The following is a 12,295-nucleotide window of genomic DNA, read 5'->3' on the forward strand; positions in this document are numbered from 1 at the left end:
AAAAAGGCAGAAAGATATTTTATAAGCAATATTTAAATCTTGCAATAATTCCATTTAAGCATCATTCATGATGCAGACTAGAAAAATTTAGTATTTTAAATTTGCGTGCCTAAGAAAATATTTAATTTCTTTCATCACAGTTTGTGGTTCTCTGTATTCAGGCGTTGTATGCTTCCAGTTCTTCAGTAACTGAAAATTTTTATTTCTTTATGGTATTACACTGTAATTTCCTCTTTAAATTTTATTCCATTTAGACTTCTGCATAGTGCAGTAACATCTATCATTACTTGTGGCAGAATCCTACACGTAAGAAAACTGCAGCAAACAGAGAAGTGAATTTTCAGATCTTGGTCTTGTTTCATGGTGGGATAAGGCTGAAAGTTTATCGGAGTTACTGAATTTTTCTACTTAAAGCTCCATTTTTTTTTTTAAAGTTCCGATGTTAAAAACTCCCCCAACCACCTAAAACGACTAAAATGTCAACATTTATTCATTCCATGGGCATCTTCTACAGTTATTAAGCTTTCTGTGTAAGGATACAATTCCTTGCATTCACTTATTTAAAACATTGATTTCAAAATACTAATATCTAAAATAAGACGACAGGTAGTGCCCCACTATCACTGAGTTGTAAGAAACAGGGATGCCAGAATTGGAAAAAACTAGAAAAAAAGAAAAGTGAGAATAACTAATGAAACCAAACTTATAAGAAAAAGCAAATGTATAACAAAAAATCAAGAACTTTAAATTTTTTAATTAAGAGATTATAATTTTATTTTTTTAGATTTTACTTAGTTATTTTATGAGAGAGAGGAAGGGAGGGAGAGAGGGAGAGAAACATTGGCCCTGGCTGGTGTGGTTCAGGGGATTGAGTGCCGACCTGCAAACCAAAGGGTCGCGGGTTTGATTCCTAGTCAGGGCACATGCCTGGGTTGCAGGCCAGGTCCCTGGTTGAGGGAGTGCAAGAGACAACCACATACTGATGTTTCTTCCTCTCTCTCTAAAAATAAGCAAATAAAATCTTAAAAGAAACATTAATTGTGAGAGAATCATTCATCGGTTGCCTCTAACACACCCCCTACTGGGGACCTGGCCCGCAACTCAGGCACGTGCCCTGACTGCACTCAATTTACTAAGCCACACCAGCTAAGGCAAGATTATAATTTTAAATACAAAATTTCTCAAAGCAAGCTTTATCTGAAGCAAAGGCCATTTCATGAATGTGATATGTTGATTTTTAAGAAAAAAATCCAAGTTAAAAAGAGGCTTCTAGGGTGTAATATATATGGTGACAGATGGAAACTAGACTTTTGGTGGTGAGCATTCTGTAGTGAATACAGATATCAAATTATAGTATTGCTATACCTGAAACTTATATAATGTTATTAATCAATGTTACCTAATATAAAAAAGACTTCTATAAAACTAGATAATTATTGTCAAACTCTATTCACATTTCTTTTAATTTTGATTCAGAAAGAAAAATGACATTTTTATATGGAAATGCAAGATAAAAAGTTGTTTTTAAAAAGTCATTATAGAACTTAAAAAATCCATAAAAATAGGTAAGGACAACTAAGTGCACAACAGTAATTACTGGCCAGCTACTGATATTTCATTCTTCCCATAGTTCTCCCAGGAAAATCTCAAATAGAAACATCAGTGGAATAATCTTTAGATTCGCATGCTATTCATCACTATAGCAGATTATAGTCAGGTTCTATTAACAGATAACTTAGGTGAAAAAAGGTTGCTCACAACAAAGCCACCCCATGCTACTGACAAAGCCTTGTTTCAGTTTAACTTTTGTCAGTGCCATTTGTGGATATATTCTGGTAACTGATCTTATTTTTCAGAAGTAGGCTGAGGAGACCTTCATAGCTCAGCTGCCTGAATGAACTTCAAGGTGTGATTCATGAGGCAAACATCTTCAGTATGCTTTGAGAGATAGGTGACTGAAGATACACTTGAACCATGTTTAAAGCTGGTTAACCTCACACAGCCGAGTTGTGCAGCCAGCTTTGCTTTCTTTCATTCACCACCCAGGCTGCTGCTTTACTCCTCGGGTGCCAGGTTCCAGGGCAGGCCGCCTCAAGATGTCCCACAGTGGTGTGTTGATTATGTCAAACTAAAATCACTTGAGAAGCAGCAGGAGCGGGAGGAGCTCTCTGACTCCTTCGTTCCTCCAAAAGCACGACATAAATCTCCATATGATAGGTGCCCTTTCCTCTTCTAAGAGACAACCTACCTCATCATAAGGGTTAAAGAAATCCAGAGGTTAAAAGCCTGTATAAGCGAACCTTGTAATGTCTTTACCAATTTACTGCCTAAGCCCAAACCTTGCTTAGATTCCACACTAATGAGTACTTTCTTTGACCTGTCAATTTCTCACAAATTTATTGTTCCTTTGTTTAAAAAATATAAAAAGGTGTCTGGTTCCATCAATTCTTCAAGTCTCATTTTAAGACATGAGCATTGTATTGTGGTCACTCATGTGCATGTAGTAAATTGATTATTCTCCTGTTAATCTAGTCTTGTGTCAATTTTATTATTTTATTACTAGTCCAGCCAAAAGAACTATAGAAGCATAGAAGGTGGGGGAAATTCTCCCCTTTCCCCGATAATTTTGGTAAGCCAGACAGGAAACCTCACTGCTGGGAAAAACTGCCTTTTCCTGGGACTGCAGCAGCTACAAGATCCTTCGGAAATCTGATAATGAGCTGGCAAACAGGTAAACTTTTTCTTGTCAGCCTCCCAGAATCTCTGTCTGCAAGGTCCAATGGAAAACAACACGATGAGAATTTTATTCTTTCAAAATTTAGATTAGTGGGAGAGTTAGAGAGCCCCTCCCATTCCCTGCTGCTGCTTAAGTGATTTTAGTTTGAAATAATCAATACACCATTGTGGGATATCTTGGGGTAGCCTGACCTGGGCTCCAACAAGGGCGATCTTTCACTTTGTGGCTCAGTAATATTCCATTATATGAATATACCACCTTTTGTTTATTCAATAGCTGATGGACATTTGCATTGCTTCCAGTTTTGGGTTATTATGAGTAATGCGGTTACGAACATTTGTGTACTTGTATCTGTGTGGACATTATGTTTTCAATTCTCTTGCGCATAGTCTTAGGAATGGAATTGTTGGGTCATCTGATAACTTTATGTGTAATTTTCTGAGGAACTGATAAACTTTTCCACAGTGGAAATGATGCTGTAGAACAACCTCTGCACAAGAACTTGCACCTCCCAACTCCTCTCTCAACCGCCTGCAAAGCCCCACTACTATCCCTTGTAGAAGTGAATGTTGGTGCCACTTGAAGTTGTCATCTGATAGATCCTGGCATGTTACTAGGAATTAGTAGGACTTTATGGTTAAAGGGGTACCAGCCAAAAGATGCTGTGAATCATGTGTTAACACACACTGAAAAAGAAAGAACTGGGAAGCAAAAAGAGAAGTCTCCAAAATTTAGAGTATTAGAGTAAAATGAAAGATACAAAATAACTGAATTTCACAAAGATAAAAACAAATTTTGTGTGCAGTTTAAAATCAGTACTCTATATGAGGCATATGATTATATTTTCTTACCTCTTGAACATTGAACCTTAGGATCTCCTTCATATAAGTAGGCAATAATGTCAACAAAGTATAAAAACTCCAGTTATAAGAAAAGTGTGCAACGACAATAGCCCAAAGTGGCAGGGATTTTAGCATGGGTATCCACGGAACTGACTTCTGTGAAGCAAGCTGAAAAAAAGGGGCACATTTAGGATAAGCTACAGCTATGTTTTGCTATGTTTAGATCTGTACCTTATCAACCTTATCAACCAAAATTCCATCTAGAACACATTGCCAGACTTGATTAGTAAATTCCAGATTTTTAAATGAGTTCTTTTAAAATATTAAATAATAGAGTCCATTTTCAGATTAGAAGAAAGATAGAAATGTAATTAGAGCGATAAATGTCAACTTCAAACACTCCTTTTGAATGTCAGAAGTCAACTGCAGTATTAATTTCTCCATCTATAAATTAGAGAACGGTTTCATAATCAAATTCAGAGGTTGGCATAAGGGCAAATGAAAGAGACTGAAAGTCCTATTAGAATTCATATTTTATATAGTCTTTATTAAATTACAATGATTCATAAGAACAGTGCAACAGAACTTTTTTTATGGAGCTACTTAGAGTAATAGTTTTCAAATTAGGGTGGAAGCACCCAGGGGTATGCAAGATGATCCACTGGAGTATGGAGAGACATATTAGAACTTTTAATCTATACTCACTTTTATTCTAAAAAAAGAAATTAAGTTCTATTAATATTTATTAAATAGGTTGGCGCTGGAGTATGTCAGATGTAAAAGAAAAATGGCAAAACGGATTTGATATTGTCAGGAGACCAATCTACAATAGAGCTGAGAGGCCTCCAGGAAGCTGAGTGAATATACCCCTCCACGTGAAACAACCACTAAACCAAACAGCTACATCCTGATACCGCCCCTGGTAGTGGCTCTGCATCACTGCATTCTATCAAAAAATAAAAATTTCACCTAGCAATAGATATAAGCAATTAATCATGTATAGCCTAGTGGAAGTCTGCTTGCCAGCACCAATCACTGCACTTTCAAAGCAACTTGCATTAATACATTTGGAAGCCCCTCTTTTTCTGTCTTTATAAGTTCTTCCCCCTTTTTTTCCTTTTGGAAGACAGTTGAGTTTTTATCCAAATCTGTTTTAAGGAATTTGCAATTCCTTAAGAAAAAAAAAAGCAAAAAAAAAAAAGCTTTTATTTGCCTTGTAGCTCTTGGTTAAAACTGACTGACAAGGATAATCACATATTGTATGATCTCCCCAATTCAAAGGGGTTAATGGCGTCCTCACTTGTTTGTTTGGGCTCAGTGCATTACAGCACATTACAGTTTATATATGCCTTTTAAAGTGGATTTATGGATTTTATTAGCAAGTTTTAGTTAAAACAAATCTCACAAAATCAACAGTGTCTTCAAAGGATTCTTATAGAGTCAACAGAAGGGAGTTCTAATAATGTAAGCACAAGTGAACAATAAGAAAACAGTAGAGCTGACACTTCCGCATATGAATTCTTTGTCAGCTGCCTCACCAAACAAAACAATGGCAGGCTCATCAAGTATAATATATTCAAACACACTGCTCCCATTAAATAACATTATTATTACTAATTTTTAAGTAATAAAAAGGTTTTTCCCATTAAAAGTTTTAACTTATGTATTTATTTATTTCTTATTCACCCTTTAAAGTCTATTTTTATATATTTTATAATGTATATAAGTACAGTAGTATATGTAGATAACCTATGAAAAAATATATATACTCAATGCCCTGGGCAGGTGGCTCAGCTGGTTGGAGTGTTGTCCCGTATACCAAAAGGTTGCAGGTTTGATCCCCGGGAAACAGGAGGCAATGCATCAGGATCGATGTCTCTCTTAGATCAATGTTTCTCCCCTCCCTTCCTTTCTTTATAAAATCAATGAACATATCCTTGGGTGAAGATTAAGAAAGGAAAAATATATACATATACTCAAATTACTGGCCTCCGCAATGTTTTACTGATGAATGATCAAGAAAGTCTGGATCACCCCAATAAGTTCAGAAGGAAGGAAGGAAGGAAGCCTGGAGACCACTAGTCTGGGGCATCAGATAATTACATTTCCTATATACTAAGGCTCTGTGGTTTTTTTCTCAAAAGCTAGAGCAATTTATGTTTCTGCCTCCAGAGTTCATTGTTATTTCAAAAAGAGGAAGAACCAGTATTAACCTCCTTGTGGACAAAATACCTTTTTCCTAGGTACTTTTTATTTGACTTGGTAGTTACGTTCTTGTGTTCTCCCCTTATGTATCAAAGGTGTAAGCGATACAGGGGAAGAGGAGAGAGAACACTTATTCTTACACAGCAGTGGCTCTTAATTCCAGCTATGCTTCGGAATCACCTTAGATACTCAAAATTACAGGTGGCTGTACTCTATCCCAGGTCTATTGAATCAAAAACAACAACCAAGCCTCTGAGTGCTGGGCCAAGGTGTGTATTCTAAAAGGCTTCACTGGTGGTTCTATAAGGCAATGGTTCTCAAACTTGGCTGTACAGGGAACTTAAAAAACCCTGAGGCCAGGATCACACCCCAGACCAATTAAACCAGGTTGGGAGTGGGTATGAGGTAGGTGGCAGAATTTTTTAAAGATTCCCAGGGGATTTCAATGTGTAGCAAGATTTGGGACCCATTGCTATAGAGATTAAAGAAGTCTGCAACCTCTCCACACACCCTCATTATTTGTAAAGCTCAGAGACAAGAGGAAGGCCAAGACCAGTTTAGAGATTTTCGAGTTTAAAGGAATTTGGAACATAGTTCTTTAATATGGATTTGAAACCCACAAAGGAAATGAATCACACTTCTGTGTTGAAAGGTACAAGTTTAAATGTACCTGATCTCTGAAAACTAAATAAATTCTGAATAATGTATTCTCCTTCCGGAAATAGAAACTTTAGTGTGAAATATGTAATAATTTTAAGATTCCTGCTGTATGTACTTGCATATGTTGACAGTGGTGTTTTAGAAGAATATGCTGGTAATAGTTTTTGTAGCATTTCACCAGTATTTAGGCATAATCTTCTTTGTACAAATGAAGCAAATTTAGTCATACTAGCATATTTTCACAGCCTATAAATATCAACTAAACTTTTGATAATCTGATGTTTTTGGAGAATCACCCAACCAAGACCAGCTATAAGTGGAGAGTGACATCAGTCAGCAAGATAGCCAAATAAGATGTCCTAGACTCAGTTGGCATCCATCCACAGACAAAAGTGCCTTTGTGGGAGCTGTGGGATCGAGTACCATATGCCCAGGGACCTGTGAGGAGTCTTATTTACACACCTGTGCTTTGGGTAAAAGACATACAGACCTTGGTCTCCACTGTGAACCCTGAAGGCGGTTGTGGAACAGCTCCAGCCTCTCCTGGACAGGGCTGGGAGCCCTTGGAGAATACTGACTTAGACAATCAACCACAAAGAAATTCTGCCTTTTGCAACATGAATGGACCTTGAGGGCATTACACAAAGTGAAACAAATCAGACAGAGAAAGACAAATACTGAATGATATAACATATGTGGAATGAAAAAATAAATAAAAAGGAATCCATAGAAACAAAGAGTGGAATGGTAGTTGCCAGGGGCTGAGGGATAGGGGAAATGTCAGTCAAAAGGTTCAAATTTACAGTTATAAGATGAATAAGTTTTGGGAACCAAACGTACAGCAAGCATGGTGGCTAACGTTAATAGTACTGTATTATATGCTTGAAAGTTGCTAAGAAGTAGATCTTTAATGTTCTCTCCACAAAAGGAAATGGTAATTATGTGAGGTTTGGAAAGAATATGATATACAAGTGTTGCAGTTTCATTTGTAAATTTGGTAGAAAACAAGTTTTATTTTCTCCCAATAAGAACTGTGAAGTCAATTTATAGTATTGTATTTCCACATTATAAGTTATGTTTGAGGGAAGAAAAATCTTCATTTATGAAAATATTTAAGTTAAAGATGAATTTTTAAATATTAGGAGAAACTATCCAAGTATTCAGCATGCGTTAAAAAAATCCTTCAAGGTTTTAAGGTCTAATAGAACTTTCCACAACAATGGAAATACAGTAGTCCCCCTCTAAATTGCAGTTCACTTATTGCAGCCTCACTGTAGCGCAGGATTTTAAAATATATCATATTTAATTATTTATCGTGGATTTTTCTATATATCGCAGGATTTTGCAGTACTGTATACGTATGTTGTTAAAGTTATGTAGGTTTAAGAGTGTACAATAAATGTAAGGTTCCTACATTGCGTGGGGGGGGCGGTGTCTAGAACACAATACCCCCCATAAGTGAGGGAATACTGTATTCTATATCTGCGTTTTTCAATGTGGTAACCGGTAGCCACCTGTGGCTGGCTATTAAGCCCTTGAAATTTGGCTAGTGCAACAGAGGAACTGAATTTTTAATTAAGTTCGTTTAAATGAAAATTTAATAGCCACATGGGCTAGTGCCTAACATACAGGATGACACAGGTGTAAGGTAAGGCCTTAATAAAATACAAAACAGCTTTTTCTGATATTCTGGATCTAAAAGTTATCCTCTTGCCATCGTTTCTCAAATACCACTGGTGATAAATGAAGGAAATTTTTAAATTGCTCAGATCATCTTCCCAGCCAATATGTTGAAAGCAAATTTTCTTTAGATATGTGAATGATAACAGAATTTCTGAAGGAACATCAATGAGGTCTTGAATCTTGTAATCAGAATGTACCACTAAATTTGTGATAATAACTAAACCAGCTTTTTTCCATACAGGCTGAAACAAAGAAGGACAAATTACAAAAAAGTATTTGTTTTCAAATGTGTTAATTTTCAGAATATAGGAGGCATAAGGTCATTCAACAAATACCTGAGTTAATCTTTAAGTGTAATTTCACAAAAAAATGTTTTCCTTTCATATGCAAGTAAGAACAAATTGATTTAGAAAAACCTGCAAGAAATAGATGTTCTTAATTTACATCAACTAAAATTTCAAACCAAGGCCCCCATTTGCTTCATAATGTTGCCAAATGGTATGCTTTTTCTTAAAGGTATAAAGGAGAAGCAAGTTATAAAACATGCTGTTCTCAGGAATCAAGTAAAGAAAAGAAAAAAAACTAGATCTCTAGAAAAGAAAATTTCTGCGGGTGAAGTGGTAATGTCTTTTCACACTTTATTAAAAAGACATTTTCAAAACAGAGTAAAAGTTGATGATCTTAAAGCACTCACTAGTATAGAGCTCACTAGTTATGAGCTGGCCTTCTGAGTTTAGCTACCAAGTGCCCTGAAGATTTTATTGCTCTTTTTGTAACAATTTCTAAATCAGAACTGGAACTATATACATTGCTGTAAATGTAAGATCTACTTATTGTAAGGATGAAGTCACATTTCTGCCTGTAGGTATTGACTTTTTCTTAGCTTGATAAGAGAGAAAGTGTTCTAACTGGAACCCCTGCCTGTCTGGCTCAGGTGTTCTCTCCACGCAGCTGTCAGTGTAAGCTCTCTAACATGCAAACCTCATTTTGTCACACGCTCACAAACGATTCATGGCATCCCAGTGCCTACAGCATTAAGTCTAAGCTCCTCAGTGAGACACGGGACCTCCACGATCTGACTTTTGCCTGTCCCCTCTATTTCTTGCTGCTCTTTGCTTTTTACAATCAGCGAACCCTAACTGCTGCACCTCCTGACAGATATCACCCTCTCCATCTCTTGTGCTTACACCATATCTTTGGTCTGAAATGCCTGCATATCTCAATCCCGCAATTGGTCTGGCTTCCAACTTCTTTTTCAAGACTGATCAGGTACACTTTTATTAGTGAGAAAGAAGAATGCAGTCCCAGGTGCTTGTCACCTGAGCTGGCCTCCTTCTAACAACCAGGTCAGGGTGTTTGACCATTGAACCTGAGCAAGCCACTCTATAAATGATGGAATGAGACAAAAATAAGATCACTCTATAATCATGTCTGAGCACAGACAAAAACAAGAATGCTATAAGTCACGAAAAGCAGCAAACATCTCCTCTCCTGGCTAATAGCTTTAGCCTCACTTTCTAGATAAAAATTAAGATACCCCTGACCAATGTGGCTCAGTTGGTTGGGCATCATCCAGCAAAGCAAGAGGTTGCCAGTTTGATTCCAGGTCAGGGCATATGCCCGGGTTGTGGGTTTAGTCCCTGGTCAGGGCATATGCAGGAGGCAACTGATCAATATTTCTCTTTTACATCGATGCTTCTCTCCCTTTCTTTCTCTCTTCCTTCCCCTCCCTCACAAAATAAATAAATAAAATTAAGAAAATTATAGAATTGCTACTGCTTCCCGACAGCACCAAAAATGTAGTTCTGTCTTACAGCACCGCATCATACAGCCTATACTATACGTATTGAAATTCTGTTCATTACTGTCTGTCTCCTTTTGGAGATCACTGATCTCACAAGAACCATCTCTTGTTCATTTTCTTTTTAAAAGAAAATAATTTATTTATTTGTTTTTGTTTGTTTATTTATTTATTTTTAGAGAGGTGGGAAAGGAGAAAGAAAGGGAGATAAAAGATAAACATCACTGTGTGGTTGCCTCTCACTTGCACCCCCATCTGGGGACCTGACGTGCAACCTAGTCATGTGCCCTGACTGGGAATCGAACCAGCGACACTTGGCTTGCAGGCCGACGCTCAATCCACTGAGCCACAGCAGCCAGGGTTCATTTTCTTTTTGTTATTAATTTTTAAATCCTTAAGTCCTGGTACATTCTCAAAAAATGTTTAAAGAATTAATAAAGTACAGCAGCTGCTGTGGATGCAAGATTTAGTCCTCCTAACTCCTCTTGCTTCTAAATATTCTACTTTCTGAAGCATAGAAAGAACAAATTAACCTTAGGTTTGTTTGGCTAATGGACAGACTTAAACACACATCATGCAGGGAAAGCTTTAACAAAAAAGATCTAAAACTAAAAAGTTTCACAAGACCATAAAAATAAGAATAAAAGTATTGGAAGAAGCTAGCTGTTGGCCATCAATACTGAGAAAATGTGACAAAACATATCAAGTTTTACGTAGCAAGACCTATTTACAAGGCATTAAATTCTTTTTAGCTGTTCCTTAAGGGAAAAAAGTAGGTGATTCATTTGATTCAAACCACAAAGGACACTAAGCTCTCAAAGTAACTTTCCCTATTACCTTGCTGATTTCTTCTAAGTTTTTGCCGACCTTTAGCAAAGCCCAAGAGATGCCGTATTTGCTAAAGGTAAGCAGTTTGTGGAGGCACTTATAGCAAAATTTAAAAACTTAAAAGAAATGTAAATGAGTAAATGTTTAAATACTGTTTGGCTATATTATATATAAAAATTGAAAATATCAATAATAACTTAGTGGTCAAGAAAAATTTTAAATGAAATTTTAAAAGTATTTTATAGACTATATATATTTTAATTTTCCTAATGTTTTCATATTTTCCTTTTATTCTCCCAAAAGGTAAACGTTTTGTTTCCATGGCTTGAGCATTTACTATATTAAATTATGGCAGACTTTTTTTCTGACTTGCTATTGTGTTTAATAAGATATAACATTTTTTCTAAAGATTTACTCTAGAGGGGCAAATAGGTATATATTTACATATATTATATATGATAATAAACATGCTGTCCTCATTAAATCATACTCATTTAAAATACAGATAAAAACATACCAGTTAATTTTCTAACAACTAACATTTAGAATGAAGCTATAAGATTCCTTTAATAAATAACACATTTTATTTTCTACTTATTAAGAAGAAAAGACAAATTTAGGATTCACTTGATAATCATGCTAGAACAGCAATTTTCAATTGGTGTGCTGCAAGAATTTTTAAAACATGCAATACCTGCCTATTAAGTCACGGGCACTGACCTCTTTTCCCTTAGTCAAATAAAAAAAAGACAACAGGCAACTCAATAGCCGTCTGGTGTGAATGAATCAAATTATATCTTTATTTTTTCTTTTTTTGGTCAGATCAGCAAAAAATATATTTTTGGTTTGCCACAGAATTTTAGTAATTAGTTTATGTGTGGCATCATGAAAAGGTTGAAAATCACTGCTCTAGGTTTAAAATGATTTTAAAAAGTAATTTTTTCATAGATTTAATCTAGAGAGAATTGGAATTTCTCATACAAAACAAACAAATATTTTGTGCATTTATTTCATTTGCCTACTCCACTTAGCCTAGAGTATGCACAATAAAAATATTTATTAAAAATTGGTATCTTGGGCTTCAGTCCAGATAGTGGCGCATAATTAAAGAAAAAATTGGGATCAATTCTGAAGAAAAAAAGTTTCTAAAATTGTTTTTTAAATATGTCAAAGTCCATACCTGATTTTTTAATGATGAACGAATGTATTCCTTTTCCTGGTGGGAGATTGTCTTGTGAGTTTCTGGTGTATCACTAACTAACCAGATCCATAAAACAAACCAAATGATTCCAACTATACCTTTAAACATAAAAATAATAGTTAAATAAAATTAGAATGCACCAACAGCAGCTTTTATATGTCTTGAAAAAAATGTCATTCTAAACTCAATGTAAAATTGGTTTCAGTTTAGTTTTCATTTAAAGTTCCTCTTATAATTCTTTAATGGGATAATTGCTATCTGTATTATATCCTATAAATTTAGAGAGAACAACTTTTGACCACATGACTCTGCCTATCAAAGCATACCAGAGAAATCTT

The 12,295-nt window shown here is 35.7% G+C and overlaps 1 protein-coding gene across 1 annotated transcript in view; it reads right to left on the minus strand.

The window, feature by feature from the left end:
* Nucleotides 1–12,295, minus strand: part of SLC17A5 (solute carrier family 17 member 5) — a 58,704-nt gene that overhangs the window by 17,318 nt on the left and 29,091 nt on the right. Inside the window, exons 6-7 of the mRNA XM_090280507.1 lie at nucleotides 11,937–12,055; nucleotides 3,589–3,747 (exon numbers count right to left, since the gene is read on the minus strand). Coding sequence (XP_090136633.1) covers nucleotides 3,589–3,747; nucleotides 11,937–12,055 — 278 coding nt within the window. The remainder of the gene's footprint in view (nucleotides 1–3,588; nucleotides 3,748–11,936; nucleotides 12,056–12,295) is intronic.

The sequence above is a fragment of the Furipterus horrens genome, unplaced genomic scaffold (assembly GCF_987537825.1).
Source record: "Furipterus horrens unplaced genomic scaffold, mFurHor1.1.pri manual_scaffold_6, whole genome shotgun sequence".
Lineage (NCBI taxonomy): Eukaryota > Metazoa > Chordata > Mammalia > Chiroptera > Furipteridae > Furipterus > Furipterus horrens.